This window comes from Dendrobates tinctorius, unplaced genomic scaffold (genome assembly GCF_039654945.1).
Source record: "Dendrobates tinctorius isolate UK_male_01 unplaced genomic scaffold, ASM3965494v1 ptg000449l, whole genome shotgun sequence".
Classification (NCBI taxonomy): domain Eukaryota; kingdom Metazoa; phylum Chordata; class Amphibia; order Anura; family Dendrobatidae; genus Dendrobates; species Dendrobates tinctorius.
Window position 1 is genome coordinate 1,391,076 of NW_027362111.1, and position 21,378 is coordinate 1,412,453.

Below are 21,378 nucleotides of genomic sequence, written 5' to 3' on the forward strand. Positions count from 1 at the left end.
GCATTTCCTGGGCAAACCAGCTCAGAACAGCTGCAGAGTCCGTGCTGACAAGAACTCCAGATGAATGGAGACGTGTGGCTCCTCCTCCCTTAAAGCCGCATGGTCTGCCTAAGGAACAATATGGAACTGTGAGTGTAATCTCTTTGTTTTCTCCACTTTTATTTTATACCTGTACTGTACATATTTTATGTCTCAATTTTATAGCAACTTTTATCTGTAATCACTGTCCTCTTTCGGAAAATAAATGAAATTATTTAGATCTGTCTCCATGCTCTAAGAATCGAACTATACGCCTTTGATAGATAATCGCTACTAATTCAAGGGGTTTGCCACGGACCCTCTTAATTTAACACTGTGAATTAAGTAACCGTGACTGGTGGCAGCGCGTTGTGTACGGCTATTACGGCTTGCTGGCAGTCTAGAAGGGTCTTATATTGCTGAGTAAGGGGCTTCAGCCACAGCATTGATAATTCCCTTACTGCAGAAGCCTAATTGCCGGTTCACAACAGGCAGCCCGTCCGGCGACTAATTATCCTAGGTGCAGTTCCCTGACTGACCTGAGGGTAAGGGGGGGCGCCGGAGAGCTGCGAGTTCCAAAGTGGAACTGAGAAAGTGGGATATACATAAATCCCCCACAGTACTTGGAAGATTGATAGCAGTGGTGGGGCATCCAAATTAAACTCCCCCTGCGGCAAATTGTAGAGCGAGATTAGCTTGCTGGATATTTTTGTCACATGGTGCCAGTGGTGGGATAACTAAGATAAGCCCCACTGCGCCTGTGATAGCCGTGTGCCGGCATTGTGTCACGTCCCTCCGTCCGCTGATACACCGGTGTCAGTGGTGGGATCGTGACATAGTGGTGACACAGGGTCCGCTGTCCGTCGAGTTTTGGTGGCAGCGGGACTCCCGTTAGTCGTCGCCCGTAAGTGGACGAACGGCCGTGGGCTGTTCGTCACATGATCGCCATGTGGTGTAATGACGCTGTGTGATCGCCATGTGGAGTAATGACGCCGTGTGATCGCCACGTGGTGTAATGATGCTGTGTGATCGCCATGTGGTGTAATGATGCTGTGTGATCGCCATGTGGAGTAATGACGCTGTGTGATCGCCACGTGGTGTAATGACGCTGTGTGATCGCCACGTGGTGTAATGATGCTGTGTGATCGCCATGTGGTGTAATGACGCTGTGTGATCGCCATGTGGTGTAATGACGCTGTGTGATCGCCATGTGGTGTAATGAAGCGGTGCGATCGCCACGTGGTGTAATGACGCCGTGTGATCGCCACATGGAGTAATGATGCTGTGTGATCGCCACATGGAATAATGATGCTGTGTGATCATGTGGTGTAATGACGCCGTGTGATCGCCACATGGAGTAATGATGCTGTGTGATCGCCATGTGGAGTAATGACGCCGTGTGATCGCCACATGGAGTAATGACGCTGTGTGATCACCATGTGGTGTAATGATGCTGTGTGATCGCCATGTGGTGTAATGACGCTGTGTGATCGCCATGTGGTGTAATGATGCTGTGTGATCATGTGGAGTAATGACGCTGTGTGATCACCATGTGGTGTAATGATGCTGTTTGATCATGTGATGTAATGATGCTGTGTGATCGCCATGTGGTGTAATGACGCTGTGTGATCGCCACGTGGTGTAATGACGCCGTGTGATCGCCACATGGAGTTATGACGCTGTGTGATCACCATGTGGTGTAATGATGCTGTGTGATCATGTGATGTAATGATGCTGTGTGATCGCCATGTGGTGTAATGACGCTGTGTGATCGCCACGTGGTGTAATGACGCCGTGTGATCGCCACATGGAGTAATGACGCCGTGTGATCGCCATGTAGTGTAATGACGTCGTGTGATCACCATGTGGAGTAATGATGCTGTGTGATCGCTACGTGGTGTAATGATGCTGTGTGATCACCACGTGGTGTAATGACGCCGTGTGATCGCCACGTGGTGTAATGATGCCGTGTGATCGCTACGTGGTGTAATGATGCTGTGTGATCGCCATGTGGTGTAATGACGCCGTGTGATCGCCATGTGGTGTAATGACGCCGTGTGATCGCCATGTGTTGTAATGACGCTGTGTGATCGCCATGTGGTGTAATGACGCCGTGTGATCGCCATGTGGTGTAATGACGCCGTGTGATCGCCATGTGGTGTAATGACGCCGTGTGATCGCCATGTGTTGTAATGATGCTGTGTGATCGCCATGTGTTGTAATGATGCTGTGTGATCGCCATGTGGTGTAATGACGCCGTGTGATCGCCATGTGGTGTAATGATGCTGTGTGATCGCCACATGGAGTAATGATGCTGTGCGATCACCACGTGGTGTAATGACACCGTGTGATCGCTATGTGGAGTAATGACGCCGTGTGATCGCCACATGGAGTAATGATGCTGTGTGATCGCCATGTGGTGTAATGATGCCGTGTGATCGCCATGTGGAGTAATGACGCCGTGTGATCGCCATGTGGTGTAATGATGCTGTGTGATCGCCACGTGGTGTAATGACGCTGTGTGATCGCCATGTGGAGTAATGACGCTGTGTGATCGCCATGTGGTGTAATGATGTGGTGTGATCGCCATGTGGTGTAATGATGTGGTGTGATCGCCACATGGAGTAATGACACAGTGTGATCGCCATGTGGTGTAATGACGCCGTGTGATCACATGTGGTGTAATGACGCCGTGTGATCACATGTGGTGTAATGACGCCATGTGATCACATGTGGTGTAATGATGCTGTGCGATCGCCACGTGGTGTAATGACGCTGTGTGATCGCCATGTGGTGTAATGATGCTGTGTGATCGCCATGTGGAGTAATGATGCTGTGTGATCGCCACATGGAGTAATGATGCTGTGTGATCGCCACATGGAGTAATGATGCTGTGTGATCGCCATGTGGAGTAATGATGCCGTGTGATCGCCACGTGGTGTAATGATGCTGTGTGATCGCCATGTGGAGTAATGATGCTGTGTGATCGCCACGTGGAGTAATGATGCTGTGTGATCGCCATGTGGTGTAATGACGCCGTGTGATCGCCATGTGGTGTAATGACGCCGTGTGATCGCCATGTGGTGTAATGACGCCGTGTGATCGCCATGTGTTGTAATGATGCTGTGTGATCGCCATGTGGTGTAATGACGCCGTGTGATCGCCATGTGGTGTAATGATGCTGTGTGATCGCCACATGGAGTAATGATGCTGTGCGATCACCACGTGGTGTAATGACACCGTGTGATCGCTATGTGGAGTAATGACGCCGTGTGATCGCCACATGGAGTAATGATGCTGTGTGATCGCCATGTGGTGTAATGATGCCGTGTGATCGCCATGTGGAGTAATGACGCCGTGTGATCGCCATGTGGTGTAATGATGCTGTGTGATCGCCACGTGGTGTAATGACGCTGTGTGATCGCCATGTGGAGTAATGACGCTGTGTGATCGCCATGTGGTGTAATGATGTGGTGTGATCGCCATGTGGTGTAATGATGTGGTGTGATCGCCACATGGAGTAATGACACAGTGTGATCGCCATGTGGTGTAATGACGCCGTGTGATCACATGTGGTGTAATGACGCCGTGTGATCACATGTGGTGTAATGACGCCGTGTGATCACATGTGGTGTAATGATGCTGTGCGATCGCCACGTGGTGTAATGACGCTGTGTGATCGCCATGTGGTGTAATGATGCTGTGTGATCGCCATGTGGAGTAATGATGCTGTGTGATCGCCACATGGAGTAATGATGCTGTGTGATCGCCACATGGAGTAATGATGCTGTGTGATCGCCATGTGGAGTAATGATGCCGTGTGATCGCCACGTGGTGTAATGATGCTGTGTGATCGCCATGTGGAGTAATGATGCTGTGTGATCGCCACGTGGAGTAATGATGCTGTGTGATCGCCATGTGGAGTAATGATGCTGTGTGATCGCCATGTGGTGTAATGACGCTGTGTGATCGACATGTGGTGTAATGATGCTGTGTGATCGCCACGTGGAGTAATGATGCTGTGTGATCGCCATGTGGTGTAATGATGCTGTGTGATCGCCATGTGGTGTAATGATGCTGTGTGATCGCCATGTGGAGTAATGACGCTGTGTGATCGCCACGTGGAGTAATGATGCTGTGTGATCGCCATGTGGAGTAATGATGCCGTGTGATCGCCACGTTGTGTAATGACGCTGTGTGATTGCCATGTGGTGTAATGATGCTGTGTGATCGCCACGTGGTGTAATGATGCTGTGTGATCGCCACGTGGTGTAATGACGCGGTGCGATCGCCATGTGGTGTAATGATGCTGTGTGATCGCCATGTGGTGTAATGACGCTGTGTGATCACCACGTGGAGTAATTATGCTGTGTGATCGCCACGTGGTGTAATGATGTGGTGTGATCACCACGTGGTGTAATGAAGCGGTGCGATCGCCATGTGGTGTAATGATGCTGTGTGATCGCCATGTGGTGTAATGACGCTGTGTGATCGCCATGTGGTGTAATGATGCTGTGTGATCGCCACATGGAGTAATGACGCTGTGTGATCGCCACGTGGTGTAATGATGCTGTGTGATCACCATGTGGTGTAATGATGCTGTGTGATCACCACGTGATGTAATGACGCCGTGTGATCGCCATGTGGTGTAATGACGCTGTGTGATCACTACGTGGAGTAATGATGCTCTGTGATCGCCATGTGGTGTAATGATGCTGTGCGATCGCCATGTGGTGTAATGACGCGGTGCGATCGCCATGTGGTGTAATGACGCCGTGTGATCGCCATGTGGTGTAATGACGCTGTGTGATCACCACGTGGAGTAATTATGCTGTGTGATCACCACGTGGTGTAATGAAGCGGTGCGATCGCCATGTGGTGTAATGAAGCGGTGCGATCGCCATGTGGAGTAATGATGCTGTGTGATCACCATGTGGTGTAATTATGCTGTGTGATCACCACGTGGTGTAATGACGCAGTGTGATCGCCACGTGGTGTAATGAAGCTCTGTGATCGCCATGTGGTGTAATGATGCTGTGCGATCGCCATGTGGTGTAATGATGCCGTGTGATCGCCATGTGGTGTAATGATGCTGTGTGATCGCCATGTGGTGTAATGATGCTGTGAGATCGCCATGTGGTGTAATGACGCGGTGCGATCGCCATGTGGTGTAATGACGCCGTGTGATCGCCATGTGGTGTAATGACGCTGTGTGATCACCACGTGGAGTAATTATGCTGTGTGATCACCACGTGGTGTAATGATGCTGTGTGATCACCACGTGGTGTAATGATGCTGTGTGATCGCCACATGGAGTAATGATGCTGTATGATCATGTGGTGTAATGACGCCGTGTGATCGCCACATGGAGTAATGATGCTGTGTGATCGCCATGTGGAGTAATGACGCCGTGTGATCGCCACATGGAGTAATGACGCTGTGTGATCACCATGTGGTGTAATGACGCTGTGTGATCGCCACGTGGTGTAATGACGCTGTGTGGTCACCATGTGGAGTAATGACGCCGTGTGATCGCCACATGGAGTTATGATGCTGTGTGGTCACCATGTGGAGTAATGACGTCGTGTGATCACCATGTGGAGTAATGATGCTGTGTGATCACTACGTGGTGTAATGATGCTGTGTGATCACCACGTGGTGTAATGATGCTGTGTGATCGTCATGTGGTGTAATGACGCCGTGTGATCGCCATGTGTTGTAATGATGCTGTGTGATCGCCATGTGGTGTAATGACGCCGTGTGATCGCCATGTGGTGTAATGACGCCGTGTGATCGCCATGTGGTGTAATGATGCTGTGTGATCGCCACATGGAGTAATGACGCTGTGTGATCGCCATGTGTTGTAATGATGCTGTGTGATCGCCATGTGGTGTAATGACGCCGTGTGATCGCCATGTGGTGTAATGACGCAGTGTGATTGCCATGTGGTGTAATGATGCTGTGTGATCGCCATGTGGTGTAATGATGCTGTGCGATCGCCACGTGGTGTAATGACGCTGGGTGATCGCCATGTGGTGTAATGATGCTGTGTGATCGCCCCGTGGTGTAATGATGCTGTGAGATCGCCCCGTGGTGTAATGATGCTGTGTGATCGCCATGTGGAGTAATGACGCTGTGTGATCGCCCCGTGGTGTAATGATGCTGTGAGATCGCCATGTGGAGTAATGACGCCGTGTGATCGCCATGTGGAGTAATGATGCGGTGTGATCGCCATGTGGTGTAATGATGCTGTGAGATCGCCATGTGGAGTAATGACGCTGTGTGATCGCCACGTGGTGTAATGATGCGGTGTGATCGCCATGTGGTGTAATGACGCTGTGTGATCACCCCGTGGTGTAATGATGCTGTGTGATCGCTCCGTGGTGTAATGATGCTGTGAGATCGCCATGTGGAGTAATGACGCTGTGTGATCGCCACGTGGTGTAATGATGCTGTGTGATCGCCCCGTGGTGTAATGATGCTGTGAGATCGCCATGTGGAGTAATGACGCTGTGTGATCGCCACGTGGTGTAATGATGCGGTGTGATCGCCATGTGGTGTAATGACGCTGTGTGATCGCCCCGTGGTGTAATGATGTGGTGTAATGATGCTGTGTGATCGCCATGTGGAGTAATGACGCTGTGTGATCGCCATGTGGTGTAATGATGCTGTGTGATCACCATGTGGTGTAATGATGCTGTGTGATCACCACGTGGTGTAATGATGCTGTGTGATCACCACGTGGTGTAATGATGCTGTGTGATCGCCATGTGGTGTAATGACGCTGTGTGATCGCCATGTGGAGTAATGACGCTGTGTGATCGCCCCGTGGTGTAATGATGCTGTGAGATCGCCATGTGGAGTAATGACGCCGTGTGATCGCCACGTGGTGTAATGATGTGGTGTGATCGCCACGTGGTGTAATGATGCTGTGTGATCGCCATGTGGTGTAATGACGCTGTGTGATCGCCATGTGGTGTAATGACGCTGTGTGATCGCCATGTGGAGTAATGACGCCGTGTGATCGCCACGTGGTGTAATGATGCTGTGTGATCGCCATGTGGTGTAATGACGCTGTGTGATCGCCATGTGGAGTAATGACGCCGTGTGATCGCCACGTGGTGTAATGATGCTGTGTGATCGCCATGTGGTGTAATGATGCTGTGTGATCGCCATGTGGTGTAATGACGCTGTGTGATCGCCATGTGGAGTAATGACGCTGTGTGATCGCCATGTGGAGTAATGACGCCGTGTGATCGCCACGTGGTGTAATGATGCTGTGTGATCGCCATGTGGTGTAATGATGCTGTGTGATCGCCATGTGGAGTAATGACGCTGTGTGATCGCCACGTGGTGTAATGACGCTGTGTGATCGCCACGTGGTGTAATGATGCTGTGTGATCGCCATGTGGTGTAATGACGCTGTGTGATCGCCATGTGGTGTAATGACGCTGTGTGATCGCCATGTGGAGTAATGACGCCGTCTGATCGCCACGTGGTGTAATGATGCTGTGTGATCGCCATGTGGTGTAATGACGCTGTGTGATCGCCATGTGGAGTAATGACGCCGTGTGATCGCCACGTGGTGTAATGATGCTGTGTGATCGCCATGTGGTGTAATGATGCTGTGTGATCGCCACGTGGTGTAGTTACGCTGTGTGTCCTGTACCATACATAATGCTACTGTATATACTTTAGATATGTTGTGTGTCTTGTAGTGAGTACTTTCAGTTTTCTTGTTCTTTTGCACTGATTCTATCAGTAAAGTTGTAAAGGACCCCCTGAGGGGCCAGAGCAGTAGATTGTAAGCTCTTACGGCAAGGCTAAAGCAATAAGAAGAGCAGCAGGTGCGCCACTCCTTCACAGACTTGACTGTCCGAGCAACCCTCCTTGTCGTGCAGTTTATATTTCCCATAGATCGGAGACATTAAACAGAAAATGAAGCTATGAACACTAGATTGCTGGGGACTTCACCACATGTTGTCTGGGATGTTACCGCCATGGTTGGGGACGTCACCACATGTTGTCTGGGATGTTACCGCCATGGTTGGGGACTTCACCACATGTTGTCTGGGATGTTACCGCCATGGTTGGGGACGTCACCACATGTTGTCTGAGATGTTACCGCCATGGTTGGGGACGTCACCACATGTTGTCTGAGATGTTACCGCCATGGTTGGGGACGTCACCACATGTTGTCTGGGATGTTACTGCCATGGTTGGGGACTTCACCACATGTTGTCTGGGATGTTACCGCCATGGTTGGGGACGTCACCACATGTTGTCTGGGATGTTACCGCCATGGTTGGGGACTTCACCACATGTTGTCTGGGATGTTACCGCCATGGTTGGGGACGTCACCACATGTTGTCTGGGATGTTACCGCCATGGTTGGGGACGTCACCACATGTTGTCTGAGATGTTACCGCCATGGTTGGGGACGTCACCACATGTTGTCTGGGATGTTACCGCCATGGTTGGGGACGTCACCACATGTTGTCTGGGATGTTAACGCCATGGTTGGGGACGTCACCACATGTTGTCTGAGATGTTACCGCCATGGTTGGGGACGTCACCACATGTTGTCTGGGATGTTACCGCCATGGTTGGGGACGTCACCACATGTTGTCTGGGATGTTACCGCCATACTTGGGGACTTCACCACATGTTGTCTGGGATGTTACCGCCATGGTTGGGGACGTCACCACATGTTGTCTGGGATGTTACCGCCATGGTTGGGGACGTCACCACATGTTGTCTGGGATGTTACCGCCATACTTGGGGACTTCACCACATGTTGTCTGGGATGTTACAGCCATGGTTGGGGACGTCACCACATGTTGTCTGGGATGTTACCGCCATGGTTGGGGACGTCACCACATGTTGTCTGGGATGTTACCGCCATACTTGGGGACTTCACCACATGTTGTCTGGGATGTTACCGCCATGGTTGGGGACGTCACCACATGTTGTCTGGGATGTTACCGCCATGGTTGGGGACGTCACCACATGTTGTCTGGGATGTTACCGCCATACTTGGGGACTTCACCACATGTTGTCTGGGATGTTACAGCCATGGTTGGGGACGTCACCACATGTTGTCTGGGATGTTACCGCCATGTTTGGGGACTTCACCACATGTTGTCTGGGATGTTACCGCCATACTTGGGGACTTCACCACATGTTGTCTGGGATGTTACCGCCATGGTTGGGGACGTCACCACATGTTGTCTGGGATGTTACCGCCATGGTTGGGGACTTCACCACATGTTGTCTGGGATGTTACCGCCATACTTGGGGACTTCACCACATGTTGTCTGGGATGTTACCGCCATGGTTGGGGACGTCACCACATGTTGTCTGGGATGTTACCGCCATGGTTGGGGACGTCACCACATGTTGTCTGGGATGTTACCGCCATACTTGGGGACTTCACCACATGTTGTCTGGGATGTTACAGCCATGGTTGGGGACGTCACCACATGTTGTCTGGGATGTTACCGCCATGGTTGGGGACGTCACCACATGTTGTCTGGGATGTTACCGCCATACTTGGGGACTTCACCACATGTTGTCTGGGATGTTACCGCCATGGTTGGTGACGTCACCACATGTTGTCTGGGATGTTACCGCCATGGTTGGGGACGTCACCACATGTTGTCTGGGATGTTACCGCCATACTTGGGGACTTCACCACATGTTGTCTGGGATGTTACAGCCATGGTTGGGGACGTCACCACATGTTGTCTGGGATGTTACCGCCATGTTTGGGGACTTCACCACATGTTGTCTGGGATGTTACCGCCATACTTGGGGACTTCACCACATGTTGTCTGGGATGTTACCGCCATGGTTGGGGACGTCACCACATGTTGTCTGGGATGTTACCGCCATGGTTGGGGACTTCACCACATGTTGTCTGGGATGTTACCGCCATGGTTGGGGACGTCACCACATGTTGTCTGGGATGTTACCGCCATGGTTGGGGACGTCACCACATGTTGTCTGGGATGTTACCGCCATGGTTGGGGACGTCACCACATGTTGTCTGGGATGTTACCGCCATGGTTGGGGACTTCACCACATGTTGTCTGGGATGTTACCGCCATGGTTGGGGACGTCACCACATGTTGTCTGGGATGTTACCGCCATGGTTGGGGACGTCACCACATGTTGTCTGGGATGTTACCGCCATGGTTGGGGACGTCACCACATGTTGTCTGGGATGTTACCGCCATGGATGGGGACGTCACAACATGTTGTCTGGGATGTTACCGCCATGGTTGGGGACGTCACCACATGTTGTCTGGGATGTTACCGCCATGGTTGGGGACGTCACCACATGTTGTCTGGGATGTTACCGCTATTGTTGGCGATGTCACCACATGTCTGGGATGTTACCGCCATGGTTGGGGACGTCACCATATGTTGTCTGAGATGTTACCGCCATTGTTGGGGATATCACCACATGTTGTCTGGAATGTTACCGCCAATTTTGGGACTACGCATGGTCGTGGTCATCACAGCGCATGATCAAGAACATTACTGGGAGCCAACTGCAAATTATTGGGGCGCTAGCCTGCATACATTGTCAGGGCCACCACTGTGTATTTTTGGGATGCCAGTCTGCATGCATTGTCAGGGCTACCACTGCTTATTGTTGGGGGCAACCATGCATTGCCAGGGCCGTCACTATGTATTATTGGGGCGCCAACCTGAATGTATTGTCAAGGCCACCACTGCGTATTATTGGGGTGCCATCCTGCATACTTTGTCACGGCCACCACTGCGTATTGTTGGGGGGCAACCCTGCATTGTCAGGGCCACCACTACGTATTATTGGGGCACCAGTCTGCATGCATTGTCAGGGCTACCACTGCATATTATTGGGGCACCAGCCTGCACGCAATGTCAGGGCCACCACTACATATTATTGGGGCGCCAGCCTGCATGCATTGTCAGGGCCACCATTACATATTATTGGGGCGCCAGTCTGCATGCATTGTCAGGGCTACCACTGCATATTATTGGGGCGCCAGCCTGCATACATTGTCAGGGCTACCACTGCATATTATTGGGGCGCCAATCTGCATGCATTGTCAGGGCCACCACTACATATTATTGGGGCGCCAGTCTGCATAGATTGTCAGGGCTACCACTGCATATTATTGGGGCGCCAATCTGCATGCATTGTCAGGGCCACCACTGTGTATTATTGGGGAGCAACCCAGCATTGTCCGGGGTGCAACCACGCATTATCAGAAATACCACTGCACATTGTTGGGGGCGCCACTGTGCATTCTCGGGGACATTGCCACACATTGTCAAACATGTTACTGATCATTATTAGGGACTCCATCACACATGGATAAGCCAAGTCCTTTGGAGAAAGAGTTACCTTTTGTGACCACACTGCACTCTTGCAAATTAAGGGGAGCCCTGAGAGAGAAGCCCTGTGTTACATCCATGTTACATCCATATCTCCTCTTAAATAGTGGATCCATGTCTCTCAAGGCTCACCTCGCCCTTCTCATTGCGTATCCTTCGATTAAATTCCTTCCCTTCTATGCAGAGAAAATCCTCTCCAGGGTGTATGATGCCACATTTGATGGCAATGGCTCGTGCAGTATTAATATTATCCCCTGTCACCATCCGAACAGTGATTCCTGCCCGCTGACATTTCCGTATCGCCTCTGGTACCTGCAACAAACACAAATAAGTTCACACAAATAGAAAAGCCGGAAAATGCGCGGTGACCCGTCAGATAGTGGCCTCTGCTCAGAGAGCAAATATCCCACCTATCGATCATTCCATCTACAATATGTGCTCAACTAGGGGCAGGATATGTGCCATAGGTACCTGACAATGGGCTGCCGGAGGGGGACTACATGTCCTTGTGCCTGGCACTGGGGTGGGGTAGAGAGTGATATGTGCCCAGATCTGGGGCATGGGATAAGGGGATATGTGCATTGGGGGCCTGGAATTGGGGAAAGCCAGACGGCTATGTGCTCAAGGTGCCCGCACTGAGGTGGCACCTGAAGACAATGTGCCATAGGTGCCCAGCTCTGTAGAAATGGGTATATGTGCCATAGCTGCCTGAAAACCGGGGTGGAGCTGTGACTGGTATTGTGATGGGGGACATAAGTGTCTGGCAGTGGAGGAGGCGATTGGCACTGAGCCACTTGTATTTGGTCACAGAACTGGGAAAACTTCCTAAGACTTTGTCCCCAGTGAAGGAAGGTCTAGCTACCCCTCTACGATTGATGACCTTCACATTGTGAGTTTTCTGCCCCATTCATCATCCTCAGTATCTGAGATGACAACTTTAGGCTGACGTTCACACCTGGTGGTTTCTTCCCTGGCATACCCATTGGAGCATCTGTCAGACTTTACCTCTGGCCTGACTGGATCTTCTATGCCAACCACGGAGATGCACGTCAGATCAGTCACAATGTCATTCTCACTGTCCCAGTCTGGCTCTGGACTCTGGCTAAAGTCTCGATAAGCAATGCAGATTGTTCGGAGACCATCAGATGCCATCGGCTCGATCACTTTTTTTACCATCTCATCTCGATCCCGGGGCCTGAATAGACGAGGCTCTCCAGCACCATTCAAAATCCTGGAACATCTACAATCGAGAAAGTGCAGAAATAATGTGCCTCGTCTACAGCAGTTACATTGTTGGATATAGCCATGATGTAACAATCCTGCGGGCATCACTGCATGGTCTCTCATCCCCCACCAGCCCTACTCACTACTCTGGGCCACACTGTGAGTTCTGTCTGCTGCCGACTCCATGCTGTGTGCCTCATACCTGCTCCCTGCATACTTCCTGGCTGTGTGCATAGGGGGGCGGCGCGGGTACGCTCTGGTTCTTATAGAATCAGTGTGCACCTGCCTATGGTGTCTAAAGCCAATTACCAAGGAGCCTCTAGTATTTAAGGCAGCTTCACCCAGTGGAAGCTGCCTGAGCAACACTCTATCTCAGTCGGTGTCTTGCTGCTGAGGTGCCAGGTCCTGTTTCTGCCTGCTCTGGGGGCCGCATACCCAGATCTGTTTCCGTGCACTTGTGTCTTATGCTTCCGCCTTCCTGAGGGCTGCATATTCAGGCCTGTGTCCTTGTCCTGTATTTGTCTCCGTGTCCGCCCTTGTGTGTATTGTGTTCTATTCCTGAATCTTATCCTGCTCCTGTACCTGACCTTGTCTGTACTCAGTCCTAACCTCTGTCTGTTAATCTCCTTGTCTGTGGCTCCTTTCCCTGCTGTGTCTATCCTTGTGTCCTCTCTGTCTGCCTGCTCTGGTTCCTTGCTTTGCACTTGCTCCGCCTACCTGCGGTTCTCTGCTCCGCATACCTGCGGTTCCGTCCTGCTCCGCATACCTGCAGCTCTGCCTTTGCTCCCCACTCTTGCGGCTCTGCCTTTGCTCCCCACTCTTGCAGCCCTACCTTTGCTTTGCGCTCCTTGTGGTTCAGCTCACTGCACTGCAACCAGCGACTCTGTTTTGCTCTACACTCCGAAACCTTGCAGTTCTGCTCCGCTCTCATTCCGCTTCTTGTGGCTCTCTGTCTGTCCCTGTCTGAACAGGCCCCTACCTGTTTCCTTATCCCATTCATACCTCCCCGTGTTCCTGTGCCTCCCAAGTCAGTTCCTGTCCCTTGTGTCTCAGCCGTGCCCGCCTGCCTGCCAGTGTCTCAGCCGTGCCCGCCTGTCTGCCAAGAGTACCAGCCGTGCCCACCATAATATCTGTCGTGTCCGTCTGTACTTGTCCTCTCTTCACTTAGTGTTCCATCCCCAGTGGTATCAGCAGCCACAGCCAGACACCATCCTGGAGTGGCACCTGGCACCTGGCAGCTACCTGCCGCACAAGCCTGACCTCACCATCTGTGGCTCCAGTGAACACCAAGGTAGCTGCTTAGTCACGCTCCTTCCAGGGTAGTCTGGTTTGTGGCACAGTGGAGCCACACTCCCCACACTCGCGCCAACTAGTCAGGGCGCGAGCGTTACACATGATAAAGCTGACGCAGATGTGGCATTGGACAGAGCAGTATTAGATGGCAGCAAGGAAACATCACTGTTCAGTATCTGGAGAGGAGCGTAAATCCCACCTAACCAGATCCAAAAGTGCTGAAAGCACAGGACACTTACTTCTTAAGGATAATCTCTGAAGCCCCTTTACTGTACAAGCGGAAGCTGCCGTCTTCCAGCCTCACCACGGTGCTCATAGATTTGCGCACAGAGTTGAAAGTGTACACTTTGTAAAGTTTCTCTTCCGGTAAGACATTTCTCACTGTCTGATAATCTCGCTTCAAATCCAACAAGAATCCCAACAAACCACATTCTGTTTTGTTTCCAACTTGTCGTGGGAGACCACCACCTTGCTCCGCAGGCTGGAAACAAACATCATCGCATTGTCATGTTCCAGGCAGATAATGTGCTATATGATTTCACAATCACACTCGTCTCGCATAGCCCCTTATCCCACTTGAGTCATCCCACCCATCTCATCCTACCTATCTGATACCATCCCTCCTGATTAATCTCTCTCATCCCACCCATCTAATCCTACCTGTGTCATACCACTCATCATCCCACCGTCTCATCGTACCCGTCTGATACCACCCCTCATCCCACCTGAGTCAACTCACTGATACCACTCATCTCCTCCTACTCAACTCACACTGCCCCTCATCCTACCTGTGTCACACCACTCATCATCCCACCCGTCTCACACTGCCCATCATCCCACCCGTCTCACACTGCCCATCATCCCACCAATCGTATTTCACCCATTACACACTGCCCCTCATCACCTCACCCACCTTCCCACCGATTTTTTTCCACCCATAAGCCCACCTGTCATGCCATTCATTGTTTCACTCATCCCACCTGTCTCGCATCGCCCATAATCCCAGCTGTCTGACGCCGCCCAACTTCCCACCTGTGTCATACCATTTACGATTTCACTCATTTCATCCCACCTGCTTCACATTGTTCATAATCCCACCCATCATCATGTATCCCATACGGCAGAAACACTTGGGTGGAATTACCAGGACTTTGGAGGTGTATGCGCTGTTGATACTTATGGCATTGACTAGAATATCTAGTGTTTTGGCAGGAAGAGCTTCAGGGTCTGGAATTTCTTTGTAATGGACATCTCCAACATAAGCTTGCACCACAGTCATCCTATTGGTGGTCAGTGTGCCGGTCTTATCGGAGCAGATGGCCGTTGCGTTCCCCATAGTCTCACAGGCATCTAAATGTCGTACCAGATTGTTATCTTTCATCATTTTCTGGAACAACAGTTAAGATATCAGTGAGAGATGTGCAGACGTGGAAGGATCCTTCTTTCATCTTCTCTTCATCAACAATGAGCTTTACCTTAACTGAATATGCCAGAGAAATTGTCACGGCGAGAGGAAGTCCTTCCGGCACGGCCACCACTAGCACGGTGACGCCAATGATGAAGAACTTGACAAAGAATTGGATGTAAATTGGCGTGCACTCCTGTAACCACGGCCTTTTCTGGACAACGAAAGTATCGATAGCAAAGTATAAAACCAAAATGATGACTGTGATGGCGGACATGACCAGACCTACAGGGAGAGAAGCAGAAAGAGCAAGGGAATGACTAGTGTCCCATACATTAAGGGGAATCTGTCAGTGATCGTCTTCCTGAGCGTCTAGCGCTGTGTGAAAGTGTTCACCCCTTTCCTGATTTCCTATTCTTTTGCTTGTTTGTCACACTTAAATGTTTCAGATCACCAAACCAATGTAAATATTAATATATAAATGTCACTGCGCTAGATGGAAATATACAGCATTAGGCAGAAGAAAGGATAGTGTGTACATACAGGTGCAACTCGCAAAATTCAAATATGACCAAAAAGTGAATTTATTTCAGTTCTTCAATACAAAAAGTGAAACTCATATATTATATAGAGTCTTTACAAACAGTGATGTATTTCACGTGTTTATTTCTGTTAATGTTGATGATTATGGCTTACAGCCAATGAAAACCCACAAGCCATGAGAGCACCACCTTTGAGAGGGTATCGGCCCACCAGGACAGGAAACCTATTGAATAAAAAGACGGTACCTCTCCTCAATTCGATTTCCTGTCCTCGTGGGAGCCTACAGAAGTACCCGGGAGGGTGTCCGGGAATTCAGGATGCCATCCACGGGTGGGGTAATGCCGACCAGGAGGTTGGTGCAACGCCTTGCAGGCAGAAACCTCTTGTGTAAATGTATCTCCTGCCTGCACTGGTCCCGGGGCTGCGTGTGCTGAGGATTGCAAAGGCGTCCCAGCGATGTGCGCTGGGACGCGCTTCTGGGGCTGGGGATGCTGGGGAGCCACGTGCCTGAAACTGAGCATGCTGGAAAGCGAGGCTGCCTGGGTCTGCGCATGCACGGGATGCAGGAGGATCTGGCACATCCTGCTGACGTAGCGCGCGAGCGACGTCAGCTGCCATCCGGGTCTGCGCGTGCGCAGGGCTAGGGGATCCCCTGCACATAGCGCACCAGATTTAAAACGGTAAGAAATGGAGGAGGCGGGGCCAACCAATATTTAAAGGGAAGTGCCCAGGTAGATGGTGGCATTTCTTGAAGTATCCAGACATGGATGAGCCACAGCAGCAGGGCCGGCCCGAACGTATATGCGAACTAGGCGGCCGCCTAGGGCGCCGACCCAAAGGGGGCGCCAGAGAAAAAATAGAAAAAATTCTAGAAAATATTTTCAAAAGGCAAAAAGTTTTAGGGATGGAAAGAAAAGTGTACATATTTAAGGGCAAATATGACGCAAGAGAGGTTGGTTGGGTTGGCAACAATTTCGATAGAATCTGAAGTTGCTAAACAAATTAATCTCGGTGACTTAGTGTCACCTTTTTCAAAAAAAAGGCAAGGAAAAAAAATTGTAATTACCTATGGTCGTTTTTGTTTTGTGTTATTGATTACTTTGTATATATTTGTCCTATACAACTTCTCAGAAGATTAAAGAGTTAGGAGAGAGTTAATTAGTCATTGTTGTTGTGGTTTATTTTGCTCCTAAATTTATATCCCAAGTTTTCATCTACTGCCAAGAATAGTAGGGGCGCAACAAAATAGTTTCGCCTAGGGCACCGTAATCTCTCGGGCCAGCCCTGCACAGCAGCGTCGTTCAATGCAGCCGCCACCACTACCACCATCTTCTTTACCGCAATCAACACAGAAGCCCCTCCAGTGCAGTGTCGTGAAGGGCGCATTGGCAGTCGTACAGGCAGCAGGACGAGTCTGAAGATTAAGGCAGGTCACGAGCCCACTGCCAGGGGGAGACGTTCTTCTAAACCAGCTCAGCCTCAGTCTCCTGTACCGTAGATTGATCAGCTGTATGGTGAGTGATCTAAGTGAATGAACACTATACTAAAAACAGCCCCCTTCTCTCTGTTCCCTTGATAGGGAAGACCCTTGAAGCGCAGTTCCAAGCAAAATAATAGGGAATGTGCCCTGTGCAAGGGAGATGCATCTAGCTCTTGTAATAAGAGGCTCTGCCCGGGGTGCATACAGCAGTACAGTGGGTCCAATGTCATTCCAGGGCTTTTCAGCAGACAATCTGAGACAACTGGGTTTTTCTATGGATCTAAAGTCCATAATTAGATCAGAGGTCCAGGAGTCCTTAAAAGACCTGATGGGGCAAAGAGGAAAGGGGAAGCAAGAACCACTGTATTCAGAGTCTGAGGGATCAGTGGAGCTTGGAGGGGAGAGTTCAGACCTGGTGGAGTCATCCTCCTCTTCCTCCTGCGATGAGGATATGGGGGGTAGGCCCTGCTTCCCAGCAGAGGATACTGCCAAACTGGTTAGAGACATAAGGTCCACTATGGGCATTTTGGATCCCAAGTCAACCAAGACAGTTTAGGACATCATGTTTGGGGCCTTGGGTCAAAGGAAGAGACGTTCCTTTCCGGTTAATGAGAACATCAAGATGCTCATCAGCAAAGAATGGAAGAAGCAAGAGAGGAAAAGGCCACTACCATCTTCTTCGAAAAGGAGATATCCTTTTGATGAGGAGGAGGCAGGCATATGGGAGAAAACCCCAAAGTTTGACGTCACAGAGGCGAAATCAGTTAAAACAAAATCCACGTTGCCCTTTGAAGACCTGGTGACTCTAAGGCTAGTTTCACACTAGCGTATGGAGGAGCTGCGGAGGGATGCGGACTTCCTCCGTGAAGCTCCGCCCCCTGCCGCGCCTCCTCTGTTCAGCCCACCTCCGTCGGCATGCGGCCTGTGTACCCTATCTTTAGCATTAGGTACGCAGGCCATGCTGATGAATGCAGATGTCTCCACATGCGTCTTTTTAACGGTGCGGCGACCTGCACCAAACGCAGCATGTTGCATTTTGGTGCGCTCGCTACACCATCAAAAAGACGCATGCGGAGGCATCTGCATTCATCAGCACGGCCTGCGTACCTAATGCTAAAGATAGGGTGCGCAGGCTGCATGCCGATAGAGGCGGAGCTGAACCGAGGAGGTGCGGCCAGGGGCGGAGCTTCACGGAGGAAGCCCGCAGCTGTCTGGAGCTCCTCCATACGCTATAAGAGATCCTTTAGACAGGGAGGCCGAAACCTTCCTAAAGCAGGCTTGGGAGTCTTCGACGGGTTCATTAAAACCTGCGATAGCCACAACCTGCATGGCAAGATCATTGATGGTGTGGCTACAACAACTAGGCAACCATCTGAGAGACAATACCTCAACGGAAGAGATTCTGGCGGATCAACCACTGTTGCAGGGAGCAGCTTCCTTTTTTGCTGATGCCTCAGCTGACTCCGGTTAGCAGCAAGATCTGCAAACCTCTCTAACGCTGCCCGTAGAGCTCTATGGCTCAAAAGCTGGTCGGGGGATACTCAGTCCAAGACTAGGCTATGCTGTATTCTATGTGAGGGCAAATATCTTTTGGTCAAGCTTTAGACAATATTACTGATAAGGCAGCAGACAAGAAGAAAGGCTTTCCTACTGTATCACGTCCTCAGTTTAAAAGCTCCTTTCGGAGGAGAAAATATAACTGGAGTAGACCACCCAAGGAACAGGGCGACTGGAGAGATAAGAAGCCAAAAAACAAGGGTTTCATGTTTGCTGGTCCCTCGTCAAGGAACCGAAAATCCTCCAAGTGATGGGCCGTCCCAGGTAGGAGGAGGGCTGTCCCACTTCGAAACTGCCTGGGAGTGTCATGGTTTGAACAGGGTTCTTGCCCTGCACTCACAGCGTTAAGTGTTCATGGCTTCTTTCTGGATCTGGGAGGGGTATTTATACTCACTCTTTACCAGGGTTCTCTGTCAGCTATACTGTTGTTCTGGTGTGTCTGACCCCTGGTGTGTGTGTATTCTGCGTTGCTTGTTTGATTCCTGTGTATGACCCGGCCTGTTCCCTCACTCTGTACTCCGTCTCTCTTTTTGGTACTATTGTCTTTTCTGGTTCTGACCACCTGGCTTGGCTATCGTTACTCCGATACAGTTTGTCCCTATTGTACCGTCTATTGCCCGTTCTGGTTTTCTGATCTATTGCTACGTCCTGACTATCCATTCTGTCTAACCCTTTGGTACTGTATTGCTATCTTGTGCTTTGACCCGGCTTCTTCTGGTTTCTGTCTCTGTCTATGCCCCTTGGTAACATTGTCCTGTAGTCACCTTTCTAGGAGTTTCCCTGCAGCTCCTAGCTCTGTGGAGCTTAGGCCATGCTTCAGGTCCCTATACTCTGAAGCATGCATCGTCACCGCTGCTGACCTGCTCCACAGGTATCTTTGAGCACTGTTTTTGTACTCAGGACACATGCACTGGCTCAGTGAGCAAGTGCAGTGTGGGGTTCCTGACAGGGAGAAGATCTCGGCCAATGCCTTAAACAGGGCTGAAACTAGAGTTTGCAGCAATCCCCAAGCACAGCTTCAGGATCTCATCCCCCAGATCCTGGAAGGAACAGGCCCTTGAAGAAGAGGTGTTGCTCTTGCTCCAAAAGAGGGTGCTAGTGGAGATGCCCGTTCAGCAGCAGGGGAGGGGATTTTATTCTTCCCTGTTTCTGATAAAGAAACCATACTCCGCATATTCCTGGTCTACAGACCATTCAAGGTGGAGTCAATAAAGACAGCAATCAAGATCTTGTTCCCAGGCTGTTATGAGTTTCTTAGATCTAAAAGACGCATATTACCATGTCCCCATTCATCAGGAAGACCAGCAATTCCTAAGGGTAGCGGCATATGTAAAAGGACATCTCAGATATTTTCAGTACAGAGCGCTGCCCTTCGGTCTGTCCATGGCCCCGAGAATCTTCACCAAGACTGTTCTGGAGGTGACGGCACATTTACGGGAAAAGAACATACTGGTGGTACCATATCTGGATGATTTTTTAGTGATCGGCAGGTCAGAACACGAATGCAGTACTCAGCTGAATTACATCAGAAACATTATGTCCAATCTTGGTTGGATGGTAAATATAGAAAAGTCGAGGCTGCAGCCCCTGAAGATTCAATCCTTCTTGGGGCTTATTATGGACTCAAAGAAACAGGTCTGTCTCCTACCAGAGGAAAAGAGGGACAAAATTATAGCCCTAGTGTCAGCAGGAAGTCATTATTGCCCTCTACTCCTCTTTGGTCAGACCTCATCTGGAATACTGTGTCCAGTTTTGGACGCCACATTTTAAAAAAGACATCAACAAACTGGAGCAAGTTCAGAGAAGAGCGACCAGAATGGTGACCGGTCTGCAATCCATAACCAATGAGGAACGGTTACAGGATTTTGGTAAGTTTAGCTTGCAGAAGAGAAGACTGAGAGGAGACTTAATAGCTGTCTACAAATATCTCAAGGGCTGTCACATTGTAGAAGGATCATCTTTATTCTCATTTGCACAAGGAAAGACTAGAAGCAATGGGATGAAACTGAATGGGAGGAGACACAGATTAGATATTAGAAAAAACTTTTTGACAGCGAGGGTGATCAATGAGTGGAACAGGCTGCCACGGGATGTGGTGAGTTCTTCTTCAATGGAAATCTTCAACCAGAGGCTGAACAGACATCTGTCTGGGATGATTTAGTGAATCCTGTTTTGTGCAGGGGGTTGAACCAGATGACCCAGGAGGTCCCCTCCAACTCTACCGTTCTATGATTCTATGAAAGAGACTGGGAAAAAATGGCTTGCATGGCAGAGTTCTAAGACAAAAAAACACTGTTGAGCAATAAGAACATAAAGTCTCATCTCAGTTTAGTCAGAATACATCTTTATGAACCTCAAGACTTTAGGGAGAATACTTTATGGACTGACAAGAGAAAAGTTGAACTTTTTGGAAGGTCTATGTCCCATTACATCTGGCGTAGAAGTAACACTGCATATCAGAATAGGAACA

The 21,378-nt window shown here is 50.1% G+C and overlaps 1 protein-coding gene across 7 annotated transcripts in view; it reads right to left on the reverse strand.

Annotated features, from left to right (window-relative positions):
* Positions 1 to 21,378, reverse strand: part of ATP2B2 (ATPase plasma membrane Ca2+ transporting 2) — a 660,007-nt gene that overhangs the window by 304,204 nt on the left and 334,425 nt on the right. For all 7 annotated transcript variants that reach the window (XM_073564311.1, XM_073564307.1, XM_073564309.1 and 4 more), the window contains 5 exons: positions 15,399 to 15,613; positions 15,068 to 15,310; positions 14,163 to 14,404; positions 12,412 to 12,646; positions 11,539 to 11,718 (listed from right to left, as the gene is read on the reverse strand). In XM_073564311.1, the coding sequence (XP_073420412.1) occupies positions 11,539 to 11,718; positions 12,412 to 12,646; positions 14,163 to 14,404; positions 15,068 to 15,310; positions 15,399 to 15,613 (1,115 nt within the window). The remainder of the gene's footprint in view (positions 1 to 11,538; positions 11,719 to 12,411; positions 12,647 to 14,162; positions 14,405 to 15,067; positions 15,311 to 15,398; positions 15,614 to 21,378) is intronic.